The 23532-nt window shown below is 43.9% G+C and overlaps 1 protein-coding gene across 7 annotated transcripts in view; it reads left to right on the top strand.

The window, feature by feature from the left end:
• The window catches only part of IL17RD (interleukin 17 receptor D), a 68005-nt gene that overhangs the window by 22717 nt on the left and 21756 nt on the right, over positions 1 to 23532 (top strand). For 6 of the 7 annotated variants that reach the window (XR_013162719.1, XR_013162718.1, XR_013162720.1 and 3 more), the window contains exons 2-3: positions 16422 to 16479; positions 22267 to 22392. Coding sequence is in view for 4 of the 7 variants with exons in the window: in XM_077128930.1 (XP_076985045.1) it covers positions 16422 to 16479; positions 22267 to 22392 (184 nt within the window). In the remaining 3 variants the exon portion in view is untranslated. Of the gene's footprint in view, positions 1 to 16419; positions 16480 to 22266; positions 22393 to 23532 lie in introns of those variants that run through there. The other variant, XM_077128933.1, reaches the window with a different exon arrangement.

The following is a 23532-nucleotide window of genomic DNA, read 5'->3' on the forward strand; positions in this document are numbered from 1 at the left end:
TTTTTATGCCTTAAAAGATTATGTTATGAATTAATGTTACCTTCAAGAAGAAGCTCTGTTAGCACCCAGTAAATGTTAGTTGGTGATAAGTATTTGATCAATGCAGTAGTAGTAGTAGAGAAAGAATATTTCTTTCTCTAGCCCTGTTCTGAGTGTCTGGAAATAAATTCTAGAGATGTGATATTCCTGTTTGCATCATTTCAGAGTTAAACTAGATTCCAGAAATCACCATACTTCCACTTTTATTTCTTTTTTCTGCTTTTGGGTAGGAAGGTTGTTAGCCACTGTTCTAGTTTGCTAGCTGCTGGAAGGCAATATACCAGAAACGGAATGGCTTTTAAAAATGGGAATTTAATGAGCTGCTAGTTTACAGTTCTAAGGCCGAGAAAATGTCCCAGTTAAAACAAGTCTAAAGAAATGTCCAATCAAAGGCATCTAGGGAAAGATACCTTGGTTCAAGAAGGCCGATGAAGTTCAGGGTTTCTCTCTCAAGTGAGAAGGCACATGGCGAACACAGTCAGGGCTTCTCTCTCAGCTGGAAGGGCACATGGCGAACACGGCATCATCTGCTAGCTTTCTCTCCTGGCTTCCTATTTCATGAAACTCCCCGGGAGGCATCTTCCTTCTTCATCTCCAACGGTCACTGGTTGGTGGACTCTCTGTTTCATGGTGCTGCAGCATTTTCTGCTCTCTCTGAGTCTCTCTGAATCTCTCATTCTCCTTTTATAGGACTTCAGAAACTAATCAAGACCCACTCAAATGGGTGGAGACATGTCATCCCCTAATCCAGTTTAACAACCATTCTTAACTAAATCACATCAACCAGGGAGATGATCTCATTACAGTTTCAAATATACAATATTGAATAGGGATTATTCTACCTTTAAGAAATGACAAGTATTGAATAATGTCCAAAACAGAATGGTCTGAGAATTAACAAAAAATTCACCATTCTCATGAGCTTTGGCCAAAAAGGGTTTTCTTAAACTGAGATTTCATTTGATAATTTTGAGTTTGTATAAATTATGTGCTAGCTAATCTTTTGAACTTTTACACATCTTGAGTTCTGGGAGATTACTATTCCGAATGCTAGCTAGGAGACCAGTTGGTTGGGAATACTTGGTTAAAAAATTAATAACTAATTAACTACCAGTGAATTAACTACCATTTGTTTCACTGTGGTTGCCTCTACATTTTTCAGATAGCATTGTTTTGAAAACTGCAAAAAGTTTTTACTCTTTTAACAGTTGATCAAGCATAAAGTGCTGAACAGATCACGGGAGCATTGTGATTTGGGGAGATGCTGGGGGCTGTCTTGGAAAGGTCCTGAACTCTTTGAGGATAGCTTTGCCTCCACAGTGCCCAGCATGCTAATTTGCCCACTGTATTAGTTAGGGTTCTCTAGAGAAACAGAATCAACCGGGAACACTTGCAAATATAAAATTTATAAAAGTGTCTCACGTGACCGCAGAACGCAGAGTCCCAAATCCACAGGGCAGGCTATAAAGCTCATGACTCTGATGGATGGTCTGGATGAACTCCACGGGAGAGGCTCACCAGCTGAAGCAGGAATGGAACCTGTCTCCTTTGAGGCTTAAAAGGCTTAAAAGGCTTCCCGTGATTAGATTAAGCATCACTCATTGTAGAAGACACTCCCCTTTGGCTGATTAGAAATGGAATCAGCTGTGAATGTAGCTGATGTGATCATGATCTAATTCTATGAAATGTCCTCGTTGCAACAGACAGGCCAGCCTTGCCCAACCAGATAAACAGGTACCACAATTTGGCCAAGTTGACACATGTCCCTGACCATGACACCCATGAAGAACTGACCAGTGAACCAGATCTTTCCAGTGTCTTTTTCCAGTGCCAGTGATGATGGACTATGTTTAGTGATTGTGATTGTTAGAAATTTTGATGAAGAGTTGATAAAAACTCACAAAGAGCCTGTTTTCCAAGTGTGTTTCTCATCTCTTTAGTATTCAGTGATTTCCATGTGAGGACATGACAGTGCAGATAGGAAAGGAGCAAAGGAAAATTAGAGAAATGCTAGTGAAGAAACTCACCTGATTACCAAAAATTAGTGACATTTTAGTTATGGGGAGGAGAGAAGGTGAAAATTGCAAGTGGATGGTAACCAGGACTCCCCTTTCCTCCTTCTTAAATACCTTCTAGCTCTATTAGGGGCAGGGGACCAGGCCATCTTGAAAATAGAGGCCATGTAGTACCTCGGTGCCAGCCTTTTAAGGTTTGTTAGTGGCACTTCTACTCTCTAGGGTCTGGGAGTGATTTGCCCCTTTGATTCCACCTTCTGGTCCTTTTTGTTCCTCTTTTGAGGCCGAGGTTTTATTGCCTTTTTCTTCTCCCTTCTCCACCCCCAGCCCCAGCCCGTTGCCACCTTGACCTGGATCACACCCTTCCCTGTCTGCCGGACCCAGGCATGCGCTCACATCTATAAGGAACACTTTGCCGCTTAGATCTTGCTTGACCCCAGCATGTGCCGTGGGTAAAGCTGAGCCCATCTGTCCATCCCGGACCTATGATGTCCATCTTTAGGCCTGTTGGGGTGTTTAGCAGGGAATGAATGAAGGTGTTGGGTCGCTTCCTCAAAGCTGTGGTTCTGGCTGATGAGGAATGCTCCCCACAGTCCCCAAGGAGGATTGGTCATTTACTACACACCTCCCATGTGCCATGCACGGGCTGTACACTTGGTCCCATGAGGTCATGTGTCTGTGTCTACTTGAAATGGTCTTCCCTTCCCCTCCACCCACCCCAAAGCTAGACATGCCTGAGGTCCAGCTGGAGACCTCCCTCTCCTAAAACACTTCCCCAGCAGGCCTTCCTTTGTTCATTCAACTCCCTCAACTCTGAAATTCTAATACATCTGGAGCTCCATTGCATAACTTGGTACATAAGTTACAATGTTAGTATTCTAGTATCTTTTACCCTTGTTTTCCACGTTGGGCAGACATCATGTTTTAGCCTTATTCTTACTCACTCAAAATGACCTTCTCAGTGTGAAGTATATTTTAAGCTCTTCAGACCTCTGGTTGATAAATTCTGGGCCTCAGCTGAGGTTTTTCATGAATTAACAAGGGAGGAGAGAATGTCAGGATACAATTAAATATTGTTTTTAGACCTGATTGCTTTTTTAAAAAATTAATATATTGAGGTGAAATTCACATAACATAAAATTAAACATTTTGAAGTGAACACTTCAATGGCATTTAGTACATTCACTGTGTTGTATAACCATCATCTCTATTTAGTTTCAAAATATTTGCATCACTCCAAAAGGAAACCCCTTACCCTTCAAGCATAAGTTTTGTTTTTTTTTTAAATTGAGAAATCTTGACACATATGCATTCCATACACGGTGTACAATCAGTGGTTCACAATATCATCACATAGTTGTGTATTCATCACCATGATGATTTGCATCACTCCAGAAAAAGAAATAAGAAAAAAGAAAGAAAAATACACACCATACACCTTACCCCTCCTTCTCATTGACAGTAGTGTTGCCATCTACCCAATTTATTTTAACTCTTTGTCCCCCCATTATTTATTTATTTTTAAATCCATATTTTTTACTCATTTGTCCATACCCTGGATAAAAGGAACATCAGACAAGGTTTTCACAGTCACACAGCCACATTATAAATGTTATATCTTTATACAGTAGTCTTCAAGAATCTAGGATACTGGAACACAGCTTAACAGTTTCAAGTACTTCCCTCCACCCACTCCATTGCATCATAAACTAAAAAGGGATATCTGTATAATGCATAAGAATAACTTCCAGGATAACTTCTTGACTCTGAAATCTCTCAGCCACTGAAACTTTATTTTGTCTCATTTCTCTCTTCTCCCTTTTGGTTAAGAAGGCTTTCTCAATCTCTTGATGCCAGGTCCCAGCTTGTCCCAGGATTTCTGTCCCATGTTGCAAGTGAGATTTATACCCCTAGGAGTCATGGCCCACATAGGGGGGAGGGCATTGAGTTCACCTGTTGCGTTTGCTTACAGAGAGAGTCAGGCTAAGTTTGTGGAGATCTTTCTGACTATACCTTTATTATGATTTTAATCACAAAGTGTAGTTTGCAGTTTTTACTGGCCAGTTGTTTTATCTTTTCTATATGCTCTGTGGAATCAGCTTCTGTTGGCATTCCCCTGGCCTGCCCTGCTCTCTGGAAAGAATTGGAGCCTCAGGTTTCCACACACTGTGATGTGATTATTGGGCAGGAGGAAGGACATTTGTCAGTCTGCTTCTTGGATTTGCTAGACAGTTTCCCTTATTTTATTTTACACAGTTCTGTTATTCACATAAGACCAGCCAACTAGTCATAAAATCCTCTAAATTTGTGTAAATTTTTAAGGAAAACATACAGGTAAATTGCAGTAGTTTGGTTACCCTGCAGATCAGCATTTCAGATAGCTATGTCAGTGGGCGATCTCCAGGGACTTGCACACGTGTGTGCTACACTGTGGGAAACCCTGCCGACATGTCAGCCATGTGGCCTTCCATGTGCATGGACTGGCTTTAGAACAGGTGAAAGGTCTGCTTTACACCTCTTTAGTGCTGCTGCTTTCCCTTTGCAGAGTATAATAGATGATTGGCGCTCATGGGACCCTTGGAAAGAATTTGGCCCAAAAGCCCTAACCCTCCCGTCATTAGAATCCTTTTGTTATTTCCTCCCATGAGGTCTCACATTCTGTCAGATTGCATGTATTGATAGCTGGTAGAGATATATTAGGAATGAAAGTTCTGCAAATTAGGACCTAATTTATGTCACACTGTAGTGCATGAGATGCATGCAGTAGAGATGGTCTGGAAGTGTCTTCAAAATGTTGAGGGGAATTGGGGAGGATTTTCATAGTTGTACTTAAATTTCTTTGGCCTTGAACTTATTTCTTTTGTCCTGTGAAGCAGTGCTGCTTGCTAACAGCTGGGCTTCACGTCGACCCAACTCTCCATTCTCAACTTGTAATCATTTCTGCTGGAACCTTTGGAATGCCTATTTTTTTTCCCCCTAGTAATACTTATTCACTGTTTTTATTATTTTCTGGTAAGCCTCTGTTTCATGCTAACTTCATGACCATGTTACAAGTTTCTAATTTAATTGTACCATATTCCTTTGGTTTTGTAAATATTTCTTCATGGGAAGCCTTGTGAAGGGAGCATTGATTTCTTCTAGGGTCGAGGAAGATTGTGTTTGTCATTTGCATGCTTCAGCCTTATAGGAAAAGAACAGGTATCCAGCCATCAGGGCCTCTGAAATTTGCTCCTATCTGCTGTTTCAATGGCACTGTCTGCCCCGTGACGCGTTTGCTTTCTAGTTTACCTCTCTGCAACAATCCATGGCAAAATTCCTGGAGAAAGGGGGGTGCAGGGAAGCCTTCATTCCTGGGAATTTTGCACTGCCTCCTTCACCCACAAGGGATGCTTTTTCTAAATCTAAAATTGACCAAGACATCGATGCTTTATTTTTGCATCATTCTGTGTCCTTAGAATAACTTTTTAGCTGTTGAAGGAAATGAAAATAAAGCAGAATGCTTCTTGGCAAACAGTTGTTTCCTGGTCTAAATCATACAGTGATTTAATCGGTGCCTTTGTGTGTGTGTGTGCTGGCTTTAATGGGAATCCTGTGCAGTGTCACTGGGAAATTAGAAAAGAGACTCGTCTAGATTTATTGCTGATAATTTAAGCAATAATGGCCGATGGGTGGCTTCCATCCAAGGAGTGGGGAGATGGAAAGTCACAGGGATCATTATTGTTTGACTGTATCCTTTTGGTTGCTTATTATTTTAAAATAGATTTGGCAAAAAGTGAAATTTAGAACCAGCCGTGAGATTATTTACCCTTTGAAACTTGTAATATAACCTTCATCAAAATAAACTTGTGGGGGACTTGGCATCGTGTCAGTGATGGTGTTCTTTCTTTCCTGTGTATGAACATCTTCTTTTTGAAGCTTGAATGAGTTTTCGTTGGTCTGGGGTAGAAGTCAAAGCTATCGATGATTCTTCCTTTTGGAAAACTGGAGCTTTAGATCACCAGCCCTTCTTCTCCCCTCCACATAGTGGCTCTTGGGTAGAGACATAAAAATGTATCCAAAGCCTAACTCAATTTTGTGTGTTGACCACAAGCACCAGAGGCTGCAAAGGTGGTGGAGTGAGTGCCTAGAGCAGGAGTGGGGAAAACCAGTGGTCCCGCCCGTCTTGTCCATACTCTATTTCCCTCTCCCATTCAGTGACCCACCCCCCCAAAAAGGAATAAGAATCCACCACGCTAGTTTATTTTTAACTTAGTTCAATGTAACTAACTTGACTGCAGAGATGGCCGTTGTTGCCTGTAACCTGAGAAGTGACAAATGTCTCTCTTAGGCTCGTGTGTGTCACCAAAAATGGTTACCTTTTATTTTGCTGCTTTGCGTAGTTTGTAACAACATCTTGGAAAAAACCTTTCAATTACTGAGTTGTCTGCATAACACCTTACATTTGAATGTTCTGTATAAGACTGAGATTTTACCTCCAACCATCACCCCTCCCTCCACTTGAGTTTTGGTTTTAATCACCACATACCTCCTGGATCCTATTGCACCCCTGGTGCCATTCAGCAGACCTGCTGTTAAGCTGTCTAGGGGAGTGAGACTCTAAGGCAGGCAGGTGGGGGGCCATGGCTGGGTTGTAGGGGTTCAGAAGCCTCCTGAAATCCTGTGTACAAATTCGTGTGTGCCTGCAAGTGCCATTGCATTCATCAAATTCTCAGGCGTGTGGGCCTCCAAATAAAAAGGTCAGACCCTCTGTTGGGAGGGTGTGTTTAGTGATTTTGGTCCTGGTGGTGATAGTATTGCTGAGAAAGGGGTTGTGATGGTGAGATTGCAGCTGTATAGCAACTCACCCCCCCCCACGCCCTCATTTTCAGACCTGACCAGTGTGATGTTTGAAAGCCTCAGGATGTTTCGTACAGTGCCCATCAGTACAGGTGAACTCTGTAGCAGAACACCTCCAGAGAATTGGGTCTGGAAGCCCTTTCTGCAGAAAGGCATTTCTGCTTCTTTGGCATGGGGACCGTATTTCTCTGAAGACTGATCAGATTCCCACGACTCCAGAGAAGGAAGACTGCTGAGAGTTGCCCTGCCAGCATTTGGTGGACTGGAGGAGCTGCTGAGGTGGGGGGAAGAGAAGCTTGTTCACATGCTTGTTAACATTTGAGGGTCTTTGACAAAGGAAGTCTAATGCCTGCCCCGGTCAGCCAGTGATTGCCCCCTGGGAGGCCCTGTTGTGCAGGAAGTCAGACACTAATGATGGTACTGGGGGACAAAGGCGCCCAGTCCGGGAAGGGCCTAATTGCTGTGTCCGGCTCCCAGAGCTGGGCGGGATGAGCTAAGTGTTAACACCTGGAGAGGGCCCTGCTGACTTCCTGGTGTTGTTTTTTTTTTTTTTTTTTGCGCGTGGGTACACACTTAAGGCAGTCAGAAACCCATTGCAGCTCAGGATATTTCAGTATGTCGTAGCTGAGTGAGTGGATGGAAGTGGTTTAGGCACGAGGTCACATATGCTGAGTGGATTTCCCGTGTCGTCCCTGAGCCGGAGCAGGCCCGCGAACTGGGAGGCCCGATCCCGAGATCTGCTCATCCGTGGTTAGGTCACGGCTGCTTCACCTCCGGACTGGCACATTCACCATCCACCCCTCCCTACCCAGAAACACATCTGGGGAGAGCTAGACCTTGCAGAAAAGGCTGTGGAGAGATTAGCTGGATCCCTGTTGCTTTGGTTTGGAACATTCTAGTCAAAACTGATGGGAGAATGCTCCTGGGGGAGAGAGAAGGGTGGGGACCACTAGTTTTGAGCCAGCCGTGGGGATACGGCAGAATAAGGAGTGACTTTGCCGGTGAGTGCACCTGCCAACCCTCAAGGGGTTACGTGGGGGTGATACCTGACTCCACATCTGGAGGGGTGATTTGGAGGGGTTGCGTCCTGGGGAAGTAAGGAAGCCCACTGCACCCCTCATTATAAATGGAGTCTCCGGATTCTTGGTTTTTAAACATAGCTTTGAACCTGGGGCCTATGAACCCGCCAGAGGCCCCTGAGTGGCCTTCGCAAGATCCAGGAACCCCCAAAATTAAGTAAGAAAGGTTTCTAGGAGAATTGGGTAAGAAATGTTCACAGAATTCTCCTAGGTGTCTAGCATCCCTCTCCCCTTCACAACAGCAACATCAGCAGCAGTTGAAAGAGAAGACCCTTCACTTGGTCGGCCGTGGCTCTGTGGGAGTGGGATTAGTGACCCAGTTCCAGCAAAGACAAGGTCTGTGAGGGCTGAGCCTGGGGGGCGGCAGGGGAGCCCCCTCCCCTGGGCCACCCGTGGGAGGCAGCTTTGGGCCTAGGGTGAGTCACGGGGATTTTTGCAGCCAAAGAACAGGAGAGTGTAAAACGGATGCTGGAGAACCATCTCCATCCTAGGAATGGGGGGTGGGGATGACCATGAGTAGTTTTTGAAAAGGGGTCTAATGTTGACTTGCTGTTTCCCACTGTTATTTTAAGGAGGTTTTTCTGTCTAAGACCACCATGTGGACAGACTTAATAGGCTGACAGAAGGGGTTGCCTTGCTTTCTAGCATATCCTGTGATGTTTCGATTAGCGCTAAAACCTAAGCACAGCCTTTCATAATTTTCAAAAATGTAAAATCCACCTTAAAGGAAGCACATGTGTGGGGCGCGCTGGGGACCTGCCTGGCTCGAGGAGGCTGAGTCCCCATGGCAACGTCACAGTCTTCCATTTCTGGAGGCATTTTGTGCTGTAAAAGCAGAATTCCAGATGTGATACAGTATTTGGAGACTCCATTCCCAGGCCTCGGAAACCATATTTGAAGTCAGCACAGTTCAGGGCGCTGCTCCTTGTGTGGTCCTAAGGCTTTTTATTAGTACTCTTGTTTTGATCCGAACATTTCCTCTCAGTTTAGGCATAACAGTTGTGCTTAGGGCTTGAAGTTTTCCTCTATTGTCTAATCACTATTTTGTGCCCCCCCCCCCCCAGATGCTTTCTTGGGCCTCTGCAGTGAAATCTTTTAAATTTACCTTTAATAGTGGAGTGAGACCAAGCTGGTAGCTAATGTTCTGAAGGGTGTTTGGGTGGGGTGGTTGTTTGCTTCTTCTTTTTACCCGTTATTTACAGAAAACCAGCTAATCTGTGCCTCTGAGTTGTTGGTGGATGTTTTAAAAACTACAGATGGGTTGACTGTTAACTTAAAGATGCTGATTCTCTAACATACGGTTCTCATTTGAGTGGCTGGGAGTGGTGTGTGCAGCGAGGGGAAGGGCTGGCTTTTCCATCCAGAGGCATGTTTTATAGCTTGCTTTTAACATTTTCAGAATTGGAGAAATGGAACAATCCTGTCTGTTTGTGAGTATCAGCCACAGGAGAACACACTGTCCAGATCCTTTACAGACTAATTGGAAAAAGAACTTGGGCTTAGGCTTTGTGAAAACCAAGGAGGCTGCAGAGCTTTGTTTTGCTTTGTTTTTTAAACACAGGAAAATCGTCAGCTTTTCTATGTGTGTGTCCCTATCTTTGGGCTTTAACTGCATGTATGTGTTCCAGCTGCAAAGCCATAAGAACACCTAAAGTCCAGGGCAGGGAAGGACATTGCCATTTATTTAGAGGAGTTGCTGTCTGAGAAACAACTCATAAATGTCCTAACGAATCTTTTTCTTTTGCGAATGGATTTCGGGGATGGGGGCTGGTGGGGCTGGTGAAAGGAAGCCTGGATGAAAACTTCAGAGCTTTCAGTTTGATAAGCAAGACACATGGTTACTTGGCATCGGGCGGCCCCATGCTGGAGCTCAGAAACAATTGTCCCTTCAGCCTTCCTTTGGGGAGCGTGAAATTAGGAACATGTGTGTGCTGATTAGCAGCATGTCAGAGATGAATCATGATTACGGCTTTGGTCTGGTGCACAGGCAGTGCCGTGCAGCAGTGAGTTCCTACCTTCTGGAGCAAATCTCCCTAATTAGCTTAAGATCCCTGGCTCTTTTTGGGCCGACGTGGTAATTGCTGGTGGGAACCCACCAGCCCTCCTCCAGAGTTTGTGTGTTCCCTGCTAGACAACCAACACCTCACCCCCTATATCAGACCACAGGCATCCTTTGTGCCTGAAGCTGGTTGCCTCTAGGTGGACTGGATATCATCTTCAATAGCTCCAGGCCCAGATGGGCTTTGTGATTTATTCTCCTCCTGTGTTGGGTTCACCAGCATTCTCCTCTGCTTACATCACCTGGGCTTTCTCTGCCCTTGCCCACTAATTTTTTTTTTTTTAAGTTAAAGGTTTTGAATTGAAGCCAGTGGGATCTGTCTTCATTTATGAAACAATCTACTTGCAGAGTGAGATGATCTCACATTCTGCCTCCTCTTGTCCTTACCTTGTCATTGGTCCGAGGCAAAAATGCTAGTCCTGCTCTGGACGCCGAGCTTCACAGAGCTGGCTGCTGTCCTTTTATCAGATTTACGCACTGGAAGTCCAAAGTGGAGAAAATGTTATGGAGAGTAGGAAATATGAATTGGTCTGAGTTTTAAGTACTTACCAGATGTACCTTTTAAAAACTCACCTCCTAGTCTTTCTGACGAATGCTTTTCAGTTTTTATCCCAGCTCTGTCCACTAAGACAATGCAAGTATCCTGAACGTTCCTTTTAATTGGTTGGAAACCTGTACCTTCTGTCCTGCTTTCCCTTTGGAAAAGGGCCACTACACTGAGTGTAGCCCTCTTCAAAATGCGCTTTCCCAAAATAATAGTTAAGCTGTTTTGGAACTGGATTAGAAATGTCACTCAGGGTCTTCGAATGGCTCCAAATCTCCAGGCTGCTCTGTGTGGAATCCGGCCCCATGGTTGTCTTTGTGTCCAGACCTTTGCCTTTTGCCATATGTCCGGAGCATGGTGTGGGTTTTTGCCTTTTGAATTTTATTCTTTTGGAGCACTTAAGGCTTATCCTCCCCATCCCCCTTCCTGAGTAAAAGATGTTTTTTCCATTATGTTCCCATTTGCTTCTTCTGTCCCTACATACCAAGGGCCAACTAATTTCATGGAGAACTCTGAGCACCCGGGGCTGGCCTCTGAGCTAGCATTGGAACAAATTAGAAGCTGCCCTTCCGTGCAGCACATGGGGGCAGCTAATTAACTAAGAACGCGGCACCCCAAGGCCATAGCGTTGGCATTTATAGTTTTTAAGTAGCAAGCAGCAAACAAGTATTCTTAATTGTCAGCTCATTAAATATCAAAACTGTGTAGTAGCAAAAAGCTTGAAGAGTGTTTCCTTGAAGAAAAGATTTTATTGGACAAAATGGATTTCTACCAGCTTTGAAAGTTGCCTCATCTGTGTTTTCTTAGTTACGGGTACTGATTCTAAAGTTCTTCAATTACAGCGTAACACCACGCCAGGTGTTCGTGGGTTCTCAGTATTCGTTACCTGGCTTCATCATTCACTCATTTATTCAGGCAGAAAATGAATATTTATCTAGGACTGACTGTGTGCCAGTCCTGTGGGGTGCGGGTGGAGGTCGGGAGGGGCGGTGCTGCCCTCCTGGCCCCGCTGCCTTCAGCCCCCCGCTCTGGGGCAACCTCTGCATGCATCAGAGGTGGAGCCACTAGGGGCCCAGCCCCCTTTCACAACTGTTGACACACATTCCTAGGTGTGTTAGGGCCTTCGTCACCCTTCTCTGACCTGTCTGTCCATTCATCTGACCTGTCTGTCTATTCATCTGGCCTCATCTCCCAGAATACCCGCAGTGTTCTTCATGCTGGAGATAGATGAGACATGGGAGATGCCACTTCCTTGAAAGCCTTCCCTGTCTCCCTCATGTATCCCCTTGTAACTTTCCCTATAGGAAACGAACCTTCACCTTGTTTGTTAGGACATGATCTTCTCAGGAATGATGACAACCATTTCTGAGTTTATTCTGAGTCAGATGCCAAGTGCTTGGTATATGTCATGTCACTTAACCCCCACAGCAGGCCTTTCCAGAAAGTTTTATTCACACTTTGTAGTTCAGAAAAGTGAGGCTCAGAGAGGTTCAGAACCTTGCCAAGAGCCACACAGCAGTACAGTGGGAGAATACAGATTCAAACTGGCATCTGCATAACCCCGAAGTCCATACTCCTAGCAACTCCTCTACTCCTGATAAATTCTAGGCTAGCACTCAGAGGCCTGTTTCTAGGATGGCAGAGTTTCACGCAGCAGCTCTGATAGATCAGTGTTATACATTTGCCCGAAAAATAGGAGAGGACATAGTGATAAGTGTTCAGTTCTGTTCTGGATGTGGGAGGGGGGAAATGACAGCATATACCATGTGTGTGACACTATTTCATTCATATTACAACTGAAATTATATTTGTGTATTAATTTTCTATTTCTTGCTACTTAAGAAAATACCACAAACGTAAGTGGCTTAAAACAACACATTTATTATCATTCGGTTCTGGAGGTTGGAAGCCCAAAATGGATCTTAAATCAAGGTGTTCACAGGGCTGGTTCCTTCTGGAGGCTCTAGGGGGAGGATCTGTTCCTGACTTTTTTATTTGTATGCTGTTTGGCAGGGTCACATTTCAGTCTTTTTCCATGAGAGCATCCCATTATTGCAGCACCATTTCTTGCATTTTCTGTTTGTTTGTTTTTGTTGGTTTCTTTGTTTGGGAAGTGCATAGGCCAGGAATTGAACCTGGGTCTCCTGCATGGCTGGTGAGAATTCTAACACTGAACTACCCTCACACCCTCTGTTCCTTACCTTTTCCAGCTTCCTTGCCTTTCCAGAGGCCCCCTTCAACAGGTGACTTACAGCACTTTCTTCTATCTTCAAAACTGGTAGTGTAACATATTCAAATCTTTTTCTCTCGGATCCTGTTGCCTCTCTCTTAGAAGAATCTTTGTGATGACATTGGGCCACCTGAATCATCCAGGATGATATCCCCAACTCAGAACATAATCAGTTCTGCAAAGTCCCTTTTGCCCCGTCAGGTAACGTATTTACAGGTTCTGGCGATTAGAATAGAGACATTTTGGAGAGCTGTTATTCTGCCTGTCACAAAGTATAAAGAAAATAGTAGGTCTTTGTAGGCTAGCCTTGGCATGGTGTTTATAAGGTGGTTTCTGAGGGCTCTGGGCTAGCTGAAAGCATTGCTTGTGAGCCGAGCAAGGACTGCCTGCCTCGCTGAGCATCTGTTTGATGTTATGTACGGAGAAGCTGTGGACTTGAGGACTTGCAAGAATGAAGTGTTCATGGCACACATTAAGAAAGTACCTGAAAAGTCATCTTTTGCGTCCAAGTTCCATGACCAGCCTTGGTTGGTCACACGGTCTTATGGTGTCTGATTTTCAGTGGAATCAGAATGACAACTTTGTATCCCCATAAGCAGAAGTACCATGCTGTACAAACTGTGGTATAGATTGCTGTGCTTCTGTAAAGGAAGTGCACGGGAAGACTGTGTCAGGACACAGGGTGGTAGGAGCTGGGCTAAGATGGGAGGCCCATTGCTGGAGTGACTGAGAGGAAGGGCTTCATGGGGAGTGCGAGGAGAAGGGCAGTCTGGGAATACAGAAGTGCTCGGGTGTAGGCGCTGAACAGGATTTGGGGGTGGGCAAACATGGCTGAGAAAGGTGGGCAGGGGCCATGTCACAAATGGCCTGGGGTGATGGGGAGCCAGTGAAGGGTCTGGAGCAGGGAGGTGAGAGCAGATTTGCATGTCGGCAGATGACCTCGGTGGCCAAAGCTCCTTGAGGTCAGGATCATGTCTGGTTCATTGCTGGGTGCCTGGCCCAGCTGGGGCTTCAGTCAGGTGGAGACTTCAAGTGGGCAGTGCATGGAGGCCGCACACAAGCCTGGCTGTCCGCTGAGGCCAGCTCACGGGCCCTTCTCGGAGGGTCTTCACCTGCATCACAGGAGGCAGTTGGTTCTTCTGTTAGGTTCTTCTTTACCATGAGCACATCTCACTGTCTTGGATTCCTGTCCCCAGTGCATTTCCCGTTGCAAGTGCCCAATCAATATCTGTTAAAAACATGTTGCAGTAGAAATACAGGGGGAACAAGAACAAAACCAAAAGCTGTCAGAAGTCCCACAAGTAAGGTCAAGTGATTGGTCACCAGAGTTCCTGGGTGCCTCAGCCCATGCGATTAAAAAAAATGAGTTTCATCTGTGAAAAGTGCTGCCTCTACAGTTTCGTGTGGTTCCCTTTAATATCCACCCTCCTTGCTCCAAGGAAAGTTGTGCACAATCTTTGAAACAAACAAACGAAAAAAACAGTGAGTCTGTTGAGGCTGGGGAGAGGAGCTTGCTGTTGGTCACCAGCTGGAGGATAGAAAGATTAAGGTTCTTACCTTAGCCAGTAAATTCCATTTTTTGTTTCCCTCCTACAATGCTGTTTTTTGCTCACCCTTGTAGTCCCAGTTGTCCTTCCCTGTTTTAAGCTCCTGGTATGTATAGTCCATGTCCTTATTTTTTAGCCTGACTCAGCGGCATATATTGTATGCTTTTTTTGTAGTTGACTCTTTCACCCTTGTTTTTGCCCTCTAAACTGGGAATTCTTGAAGGATGAAGGTGGAATTTGCAATTTTCTGTATACGCTGGGGTGTGATCCAGGAACCTGGTTACTCTTCTTTGAAAGAGTAGAATGCCATGCTATTTCATTACACGTGGGCAGACGGCTGGCTGTATTGTTCAGCAGCCTTCCTGGTGTAATGTCTGACTCATAATACATGGTGAGTGAATTCATTTCTCCAGCTGTTGTCCCTAGGGTTTTGGGGTCTTGAATGTCAGTCTAGGGCATTGCCAAAGGGTTGTGGGGGATTGGATTGTCTTCCTTCTCTTGTTATTTTAGTCTGGTCTTCGCCATTTGGAGACTGGGCGCAGACTGTGGCCTCAACCCTAAGGCGTTGTGGAAGCTCTTTAGGAGTTTATTAAGGCAGCAGTTTCCAAAGTGTTTGAAATCAGGTGAGGGATTCTGACTCCTGTGTATGTGGGCAAGAGAGGATAGAAGCCAGTGCCTGACCATGAAAAAAAAAAAAAAAAAAGAATTAGGGCAGTGCGACCGACCGTTGGCTCAGCAGGCAGAGTTCTTGCCTGCTGTGCCAGAGACGCGGATTCGATTCCCGGTGCCTGCCCATGCAAAAGAAAAAAAAAAAAAGACGATAGAAGATGTGCCATGTTGAGTTAGGTTTTGTGTTAATGCTTAATCCTCACTTTAGTTAGCGCACCTTGTGTGTGTGTCTGTTTCTCCCTTTTGGCACAGCCGTGCAATCCCTAGGACCATGGGTATCTCATCTCAAGAGATGCAGTTTTGGTGGGTGTGACTGACTTCGGGATCAGCAGCGTGAACATCCTGCACACGGCCCGTGGCTGTATGGGCTCGTACCTGCTACCCTGGTCCCCGTCAGAAGTGTGGCACATGCTGTTCCACGGTGCCTCCGTGTCAGTTTCCCATCAAACTCCAGGCGCTAGCATATGGTTTTCCCCACATCTTGCTTGTTGAGTGGAAATTTCAGCTGTATGGTTAGAGTATTTCCCCATCACTTGGCATTTCCGAGTTAACATATTTTAGTCGGATTCTGCAAATAATGCTGAATGGCATACTTGCAGATTATTACAGAAACAAATCAGATTTGGGGTTGGCGGATCTGTAGCAGCTCTTCACGTGATGGGTAAATGGTAGGTTAGGAAAAGGCAGAGTCAGTGGGAGGATTCTGGTGCTCCTGCTGTGGACGCTGTAATTCGGGTGGGAAGTTTGGCAGAGTTGTCGTTCCCGCTCTTCAGAGCACTGATGACTAATATTAAGCCACAAAGGCATGAAGATAGAGTTAGACCTTTTAAAGTCTTTTTTTTTCTTTTTTTTTTAATGACCTATGCTATGTATTACAAACATAGGTATGGAAGCAGTGAAGAATTTTCTCGTTAGAAGTAATGAGTTATTCTCCCATTCACTGCTGGTCTTGGAATGAGAAAACTATTCCTGGGTTTTGAAGAATTGCCTATCTGTTGTGGCTTAATAGTGCTTTCGCATGAGAGCGTCTGGTAGGTGAATTTTATAACCAATCAGTGCTCAAAGTAGATCCAACTGGAAGGACTCCAGCTGGCAGCTCTTGGTCTGTCTCCCAATTTTATTGTTAATGAATTATTATTTAACCCCAAGCACAGAGCAGCCTGCTCCCATTGTCTTAGGGGAAGTGAGTGCTTATGATCCCCACACCCTGGCAGTTAGGAATCCCCTGGGCTGGAGGGCATTTGGCATCGGGGGCCATGCAGCGGGTGGGAAGAGTGGCATCGTCTGGTGGCTGGCATGTCACTGGATCTCTTCCATGATGCGTGCGTTTCGACTTTGTGGGGCTTTGTGCTAGAAAAGCAGATTGGCTTCACTCCATAGTGTGTTCTCTTGTTTTCCCACAGGGAGTGGGGCCGGCCAGCAGAAACAGCGGGCTGTACAACATCACCTTCAGATACGACAGTAAGTAACTAGTTTGGCTGCCCAAGAATGGAGCCCTTTCAGTAATCTAAAGCTTACACAGTGGTGCTTAATCAAGAATACTGCAGGGCCTGTGGTTGAAGAATGTTCTGAACCAGCTCAGGTTTGTCAATGAGGCTAAAGCAGGACAGTCTTAATTAAGCCAGTCAGGTATTTGGGAGCTTGAGCAGGACAAATGTCAGAGTTCAGAGAAGTTGTGTATAGAGACTTCCCCTGAGTTCCTCAGGACATAGCTGTGTCCTTCAGAAGAAATGCAGGTATCTGTAGGGCCTGGCAGGGGGCAAATGAGCGTCCAAGTGCAGGACACTAGGGAATGGTGGGGACTGTGGCAAACTGCATAGTCCAGATGTGTTGTATTCTTGAAGGAATTCACAGAAACAACTGTTGCCAGTTGTTATGTTTTCCAAGAAAAGTGGGAAGGTTGCATTTTCATGTGAACTTCTTTTTTAATATTAGTAGTTACTTCGCAATTTTCACAAATCCGGAGTGGGCCAAGTGGATCTGTGTTGCAGTATTGCCGATTGGCCCAGGGGTCTCCAGTTGGCCATCTCTAATGCCTGGGTTCCAACCACACCACCCACCAGCCATGTGAGCCATGGCGAGTGATTTAACATTTCTGAACCTTGTTTTTCCTCATCATAGAAGATAAAATTGTTTCTCCCTCCTAAAATCATTTTGAGGTTTAAGTGAGGTAATGCTTATAGCTGCTTGACATAGTGGCTGACTTATGGTGTGCGCTCAGTAATTGATCTATATTAATATTAGAAGTCATTCCAACTGAAGTTAGAATAGAAACACCTTCTTCTGATCTTTTGCTAAAGAAAATGTAGTTCTTTCTGGTTGAATTGTTTTACACAGGACTAGGTACATTCTTTTCTGATTAAACATATAGCACTTCCTCTAAGCAGCTGCTTCCATTTATTAAAAAGGTAGTTATATAGAACTGTAAGGTTTCAGCCATAGTAGGAGCCATAGTTTGTTAGTAAAAATATTGGCAAGAAGGGGCTTGACCCAAATGTAGCAACTCTTGACATTTTGATTCATCTCTTGGACAGGGTATAACTTAGTGTAAGGGGAGTAGGTCGCATTGTGGCCTCTGGAAAGGTCACCTGCTAAAGCCAAGTTTGTTTGCTTTCTTAAATGTGATTTTTTTGATATTTAGTCACATACCATATAATCATCCAAAGTATACAATCAGTGGTTCACAGTATCATCATGTAGTTGTGCATTTATCACTATAATTTCTGAACATTTCATTACTCCAAACAAATAAATATAAGAATGAATATAAAAATGAGTAGAAAAGAACACCCCAAACATCCCATGCCCCTTAACCCCTCCTATTAGTTATTTATTTTTTGTTCTTATTTTTTACTCATCTATCCATCCACTGGATAAAAGGAATGTCAGCCACAAGGTTTTCACAATCATATGGTCACACTGTAAAAGCTAAATAGTCATACGATTGTCTTCAAGCATCAAGGCTACTGGAAAACAGTTCAGCAGTTTCAGGTACTTCCTTCTAGCTCTTCTAATCCACTAAAGGCTAAAATAGGGTTTCTGTATACTACTGAAAATAACCTCCAGAATGACCTAGACTCGGAAATCTCTCAGCTGCTGAAACTTTATTTTGTTTCACTTCTCTTCCCCCTTTTGGTGAAGAAGGCTTTCTCAAATCCCACAATGCCAGGGCCAGGCTCATCCCCAGGAGCCCTATCCCACATTGCCAGGAAAATTTTGTGCTCCCGGGAGTCAAGTCACACGTGGGGGTGGGGGAAAGGCAGTGGGTTCACCTGCCAAGTTGGCTTCAAGAATGAGGTTCTCTGGGGGTGACTCTTAAGCATTATTTTAAGTAGGCTTAGCTTCTCCTTTGAAGGAACGTTTCATAAGGGCAAGGCCCAAATTGAGGGCTCAGCATATTCAATTGGTAGTCACCAATGCTTGTGAGAATATTTGGAATTCCCCAGGTGGGGAAGTTTAGTATTTCCACATTTTCCTCAGTCACTCAAGGCAGCTTTTTATTTTTTGCCGAAATTACTCTGGAATGTATCAGGGCATCACACTAACCTGTACAAACCAATAAGATCTCACTCTCTATTCAAGATTCCCCGTATTTATAGTGTTCGAATAAACTGACCATACAAGTTAATTAGCTAATAATTAACGAATAATAATGACAAACAAGCATCTCTTCCTTTGGTCTCATATAGAAATTGAAGTTTTAAAAGACAGTATCATCCTTTATCCTTTAGTCTGATTTACCTTAGTCCTAACCAGATCTGCTTCCTTCATATCTCTAACTGAAGTCTGATTTCTTTGTTACCTTTTTTAACACTTGCTTATGGGATAATGCTGACTTTCACAGCTGCAGAACTCGAGCTCTGCATCTCAGGTGTTGCACAGTTACCGAAGTTCCAGGGACCCACCAGGTTATACACAAAGAGCTCAGCATCTCAGAATTTAGAAATAACAGTTACAACTCAGGAACAGATGTGACTGGTGTACAATTCAGGCAACTTTACAATAAGCCTTCCCCTGATAAACTATTAAAACAGGGTTTTTGAGGTCTTGTATACAATTTAATAATTTTAGGAAACAAATATGTGTGTCAAATTCACACCCACAGTCATGGTCACTGGTATTTTAAGTTAACCAGTAAAGATTTACGTATGAAACGCAGACATTTCCCATTAGTAGCATATGCATGTCCTTGGTAACTGCAGTGATGCTAAGGAAAGATTTGCAAGTCTGTGATACTTGATTCAGCTAAGTGAAGACATGTGTTAAGGTTTCTTATTTTGAGTTACACAGTTAATTTCTGATATGCACTCTTGGTCCTGGCAGGTCTTATATTACATTCAAGAGTACAAAATTTTCCGGTCAGCTGCAAACAAGCATTTGCATCACTAATTTAATATGCGGCGTTGTGGAAGAGGATCTATACCTATAAAGCTTAAAAGGATCTTACTGTTTTCTTCATGAGGCTACTTGCCTGTGGCTGTCTTTTGGTTATTACTTTCTTTTTAATTCTTAGGTATTTAATTCACAGCTCCCACTGATTCCTGAGATATGTAAAGCTCTGTTGCGTTTTGGCAAAATGTCTTTTGGGAATTCGTAAACAGAATCCAAAACTTTAAACTTGCTAATAATTGGATGCAGGCAGTGTAAGGACTTATTCAGTGTTTTCCATGGAAAAAGCTATTTTTTCTTCTATACAAGGAAGTCCCTGATGTTGCTCAGTTAACTATTTCTTTCTGAAATAGGTAAGAACCAATTAATACGTTTTCACTGAAATTATTAAATGGTAAAATCTTTTTCCTATTCCCTTGTCATTTAATATTCTAAAGAAAGAAAATGTCTTGCCAGTAAGTCAAGACTGAACTTCATCTATCTCCCTGCCTTCTTTCACTTTGCATTCCACATTTTTCCTTTTGGCTCAGAGGGGGTATTCCTGAGTAGATTATAATGCATTTTCTTAATTCTTAGACTTCATGTTTGCATAATTGTGTTTACAGAAACCTGGAGAGTGCTAATTCTGGCATTAGGAATGGACGTATTGAAAAATCCTGTTTTGCTCTTGTTTTGCATCTTTTCCTAAAGCTGTTTAAGTCAAGGGCTTCTCTTTCATTATAGTCCTCAATAAATGAAAATATTTGAACTTTACAAGTATGTTGGGATCTTGTCTTTCCTTTATATTGGGAAATTGATCCCAGCCAAGATTTTTGCAGGCTGAATGCCTCTGATTAAAAACTTATTTTAGCCATAAGCTGTGCATTGATGGTAGTGGTGAGAGACAGCATGAGCTACTATGAGACTCCCTTCTGGCCCTGACCCTGGGGCTGGTCACTGTGGGGTCCTGAGTCGGCCAGCTGACCTCTCTCAGCTGAAGTTTCCGCATTTGCAAAAAGTCAGTGCTAAACCAAATGTTTTTTTACTTTTTCCTATTCTAAAATTATCTTTTGTACCCAGAGAACATATATTGATTACTTTGATAGTGAATTTTCATCAGAAGCAAAATTCATTTTTATTAATTATTAACATCCTTTCAAAAGAAGTAGCATTAAAATGTAAGTGTGACTGTTTTGGGAGCTGATGGAGGTTCCAGAGGTTCCACAAGAGTTCCTCGTGTGGTTAGGCAAGAAAGTAAGACACAAGGCCGCAGGAGGATGTAGTTGAAAAAGAGGGGGTGGCCTCTTCCCTCTATCCTCTTTTGAGAGTGTCCGTGTGCTCCTTTTTTGCATGTGTACTCGGTAAATTTCCTTAAAAAAAAATAAAATAAAAGGAGGGGGTTGCATTTTAGTGTATCTTATTCTTTAATAAAAAAAGAAAAAATGGATCAGTTACATTCTGTGCAGTTGAAGAGTTTTGGAGGGAACCCGTTAGAATGTTAATAGCAGTTACCTCTGTTAATAGCAGTAAGAGGTTACGGGTGACTTTTAAATTTTTCTTATATATATTTTTTGTGGTTTTCAAACATCTCCAGTGAACACTCAGTCTTAAAAATGGGAAACATGGAGTACATTTTACTGGGGAAAAGTTAAGTGCAGACTCACAGAGCTTCCTAGAAAATGCTCCTGAAAGCTTCATCTCAGAGAAAAGCAACTTGACTTCAGAGGTGTAATGGGCAGGTTTGGACATTTGATGGAACTGAAGACCTTAGAGTATTTGATTTACTCATTGAGAACGAAATAGAGATGAAGGAGCTTAAGAATTATGAGTTGGTGCCTGCCAGGAAGGTTGATGCTTCTGCCTGCATGTGAGGCTAGGAGGGCCTATGGTGAGTCTCTAAAGTCCCCGCTCCATTGGCTGGAAGCTTCTGGGAGCTTTTCAGCGTCGTGCAAACTTTGAAGGTGTACATAGCAACACAGGTGGCGCGGCTGCTCTCATGGTTGGGGCGGCACTGATGGGTCGCAGTGAGTAATACTCTCTGACAAAATCAAAGAATCAGGTGACCTGTTTTTGAAGCAGTGTGGGTCTTGTTGGGATTTGTGGGTGTTTTTGATGACACGTTATTCATCAAACATTTCAGTTTCAAAAAACTGAATGAAAGTTTTTCCTTTGAACCATGCTCATTAACACTGAGGGGACCTAGCTTATCTCTCGGTCCCAAGGTTGTTAACAGATGTCCATGCCATTACCTTTTGCAGATACTAATTGAGATCAACAGTCTTGCTGTGAATGCGCTCACATCTTCACGTTAACTTCATGTCCCTACCCCCCAGTTTTGTTCTAAAAGCGAAGAAAGAAACGGACTGGGCAAATGCACGGCTTAAAGCTGCTACCTTGTGACTCGTCTTTTGTTTCTTGTTTAACCATTGTTTCAGATCACTCTCTAATACTGAAAACTGGTTGAATCCATGTAAATAATAATTAGTTTAGGTAAAAGGTCCTAATAGTTAACAACTTCAGATCTTACATAATCCTCCTAAAACTGTCCTGGAATTTAACCTGAGGGAGAGGGAGTGATAAAAATCCCTTGGAAGGGCGGGCCACAGTGACTCAGCAGGCAGAATTCTCGCCTGCCATGCCCGAGACCTGGTTCGATTCCTGGTACCTGCCCATGCAAGAAAAAAACAAAAATCCCTCGGAAGCATTCTTATATTTTTCCAAACAGTCGATTTCTGAGGTTGTATTTGGGCTTTTGAAACACACGTCTTTAAGCAGGATGGATTTGGCCATCTCCACGCATGCTGTGTGTAATTTGAGAAAATGGACTTGGAAATAAGAACGTATTTTTGAATTTAGCTGTTTGTTCTTCCAACTCTCCAGACTGCACCACGTACTTGAACCCGGTGGGAAAGCACGTGATTGCCGATGCCCAGAACATCACCATCAGCCAGTACGCTTGCCACGACCAAGTGGCGGTCACCGTCCTGTGGTCCCCGGGGGCCCTTGGTAAGTGGTCAGAGGGCGTCCACTGTGGCAACCTGGGTGCATGGTGGCCAGTGCCCAGTGTCAGCGTCCCAGGTGTGCTGCCGCCGTGTGCGTGGCGTGTCTTGGCGTGAGTGACGCGTGGGCCGGGCTGGGCACAGGCACACTTTGTTCTTTGTTGTGTGCGCTGGCTGGGCATACGCACAGCTCGAGGCTGCTGCCCCGCGCTGGGCTTTTGTTTCTTGGCTATCGCTGAGAGGGATGTGGGTGTGAAAAAATAATAGCGTATGAATGATAAATGGCACCGGGCCTTGGCCTCTGTGTCTCAGCAGTGGGTGGTGGCAGGTACAGGGGAGCACATGACCCCATCCAGGGACACAGTGGCTTCAGAGTCCTGGATTAGCCATCTCCATGGCCATGTGGACATGCAGGCTCCCCGTGGGCACATTTCTTCATTTTTCAAGAAAATCCTGGTTTTTAAGTGAAACCATTTAATCAACCAAGTTTTAAAATATTGGCAGCTAGTTGATCTTTTTTTTTTTTTAAACTTGTGTGGGCCAAATAAAAACAAAACAAAAAAGCAAACCCATGTTATCTGGCCAGATTTAGCTTGGGGCTCAGTCTTTTTGTCCTTTGAATGAATTGATAATAGGCAGAGGCAGGTGGGTCTGTCGGCATGTGGGTCTGTCGGCATGAGAAGGGCCCAGGCATTTGGTTGAGATGGGCCTAAGGTTGAATCCAGAGTCTGCCTCACACAAGACGCATTTAAACCTCTCTGAACCCTGGTTTCCCCAACTTTAAAATAGAGATAACTGCCTCTTGGTTTGTTATAAGCATTAGACACACACAGTGCTTTTCTATAGAGAGCTCTTAAAACATGTACTGTTATTATCATCAGATAATAACTGGTTCCCAGGCAGCTGCTTTTCCATTGTCACACAATCTTAGACTTATAAAAAAACATAGCCAAGGGAGAAGTAAAATGAAGTCTGAATTTCTCAATCTGAGTAGGGTAATCTCACAAAGAGCAGATTGCAGGAGGAGTGAGTGGTGGGAACGGAGGGGGCAAATGGGGCCTACCCATTGGTTCAACTCACTCCTTGTAAATATTGCTGGGTCTAAACCTGGTGGATTCTCCAAAAATAATATTATCCTAGCATTTAA

Source organism: Tamandua tetradactyla, chromosome 15 (assembly GCF_023851605.1).
Source record: "Tamandua tetradactyla isolate mTamTet1 chromosome 15, mTamTet1.pri, whole genome shotgun sequence".
Taxonomy (NCBI): Eukaryota; Metazoa; Chordata; class Mammalia; order Pilosa; family Myrmecophagidae; genus Tamandua; species Tamandua tetradactyla.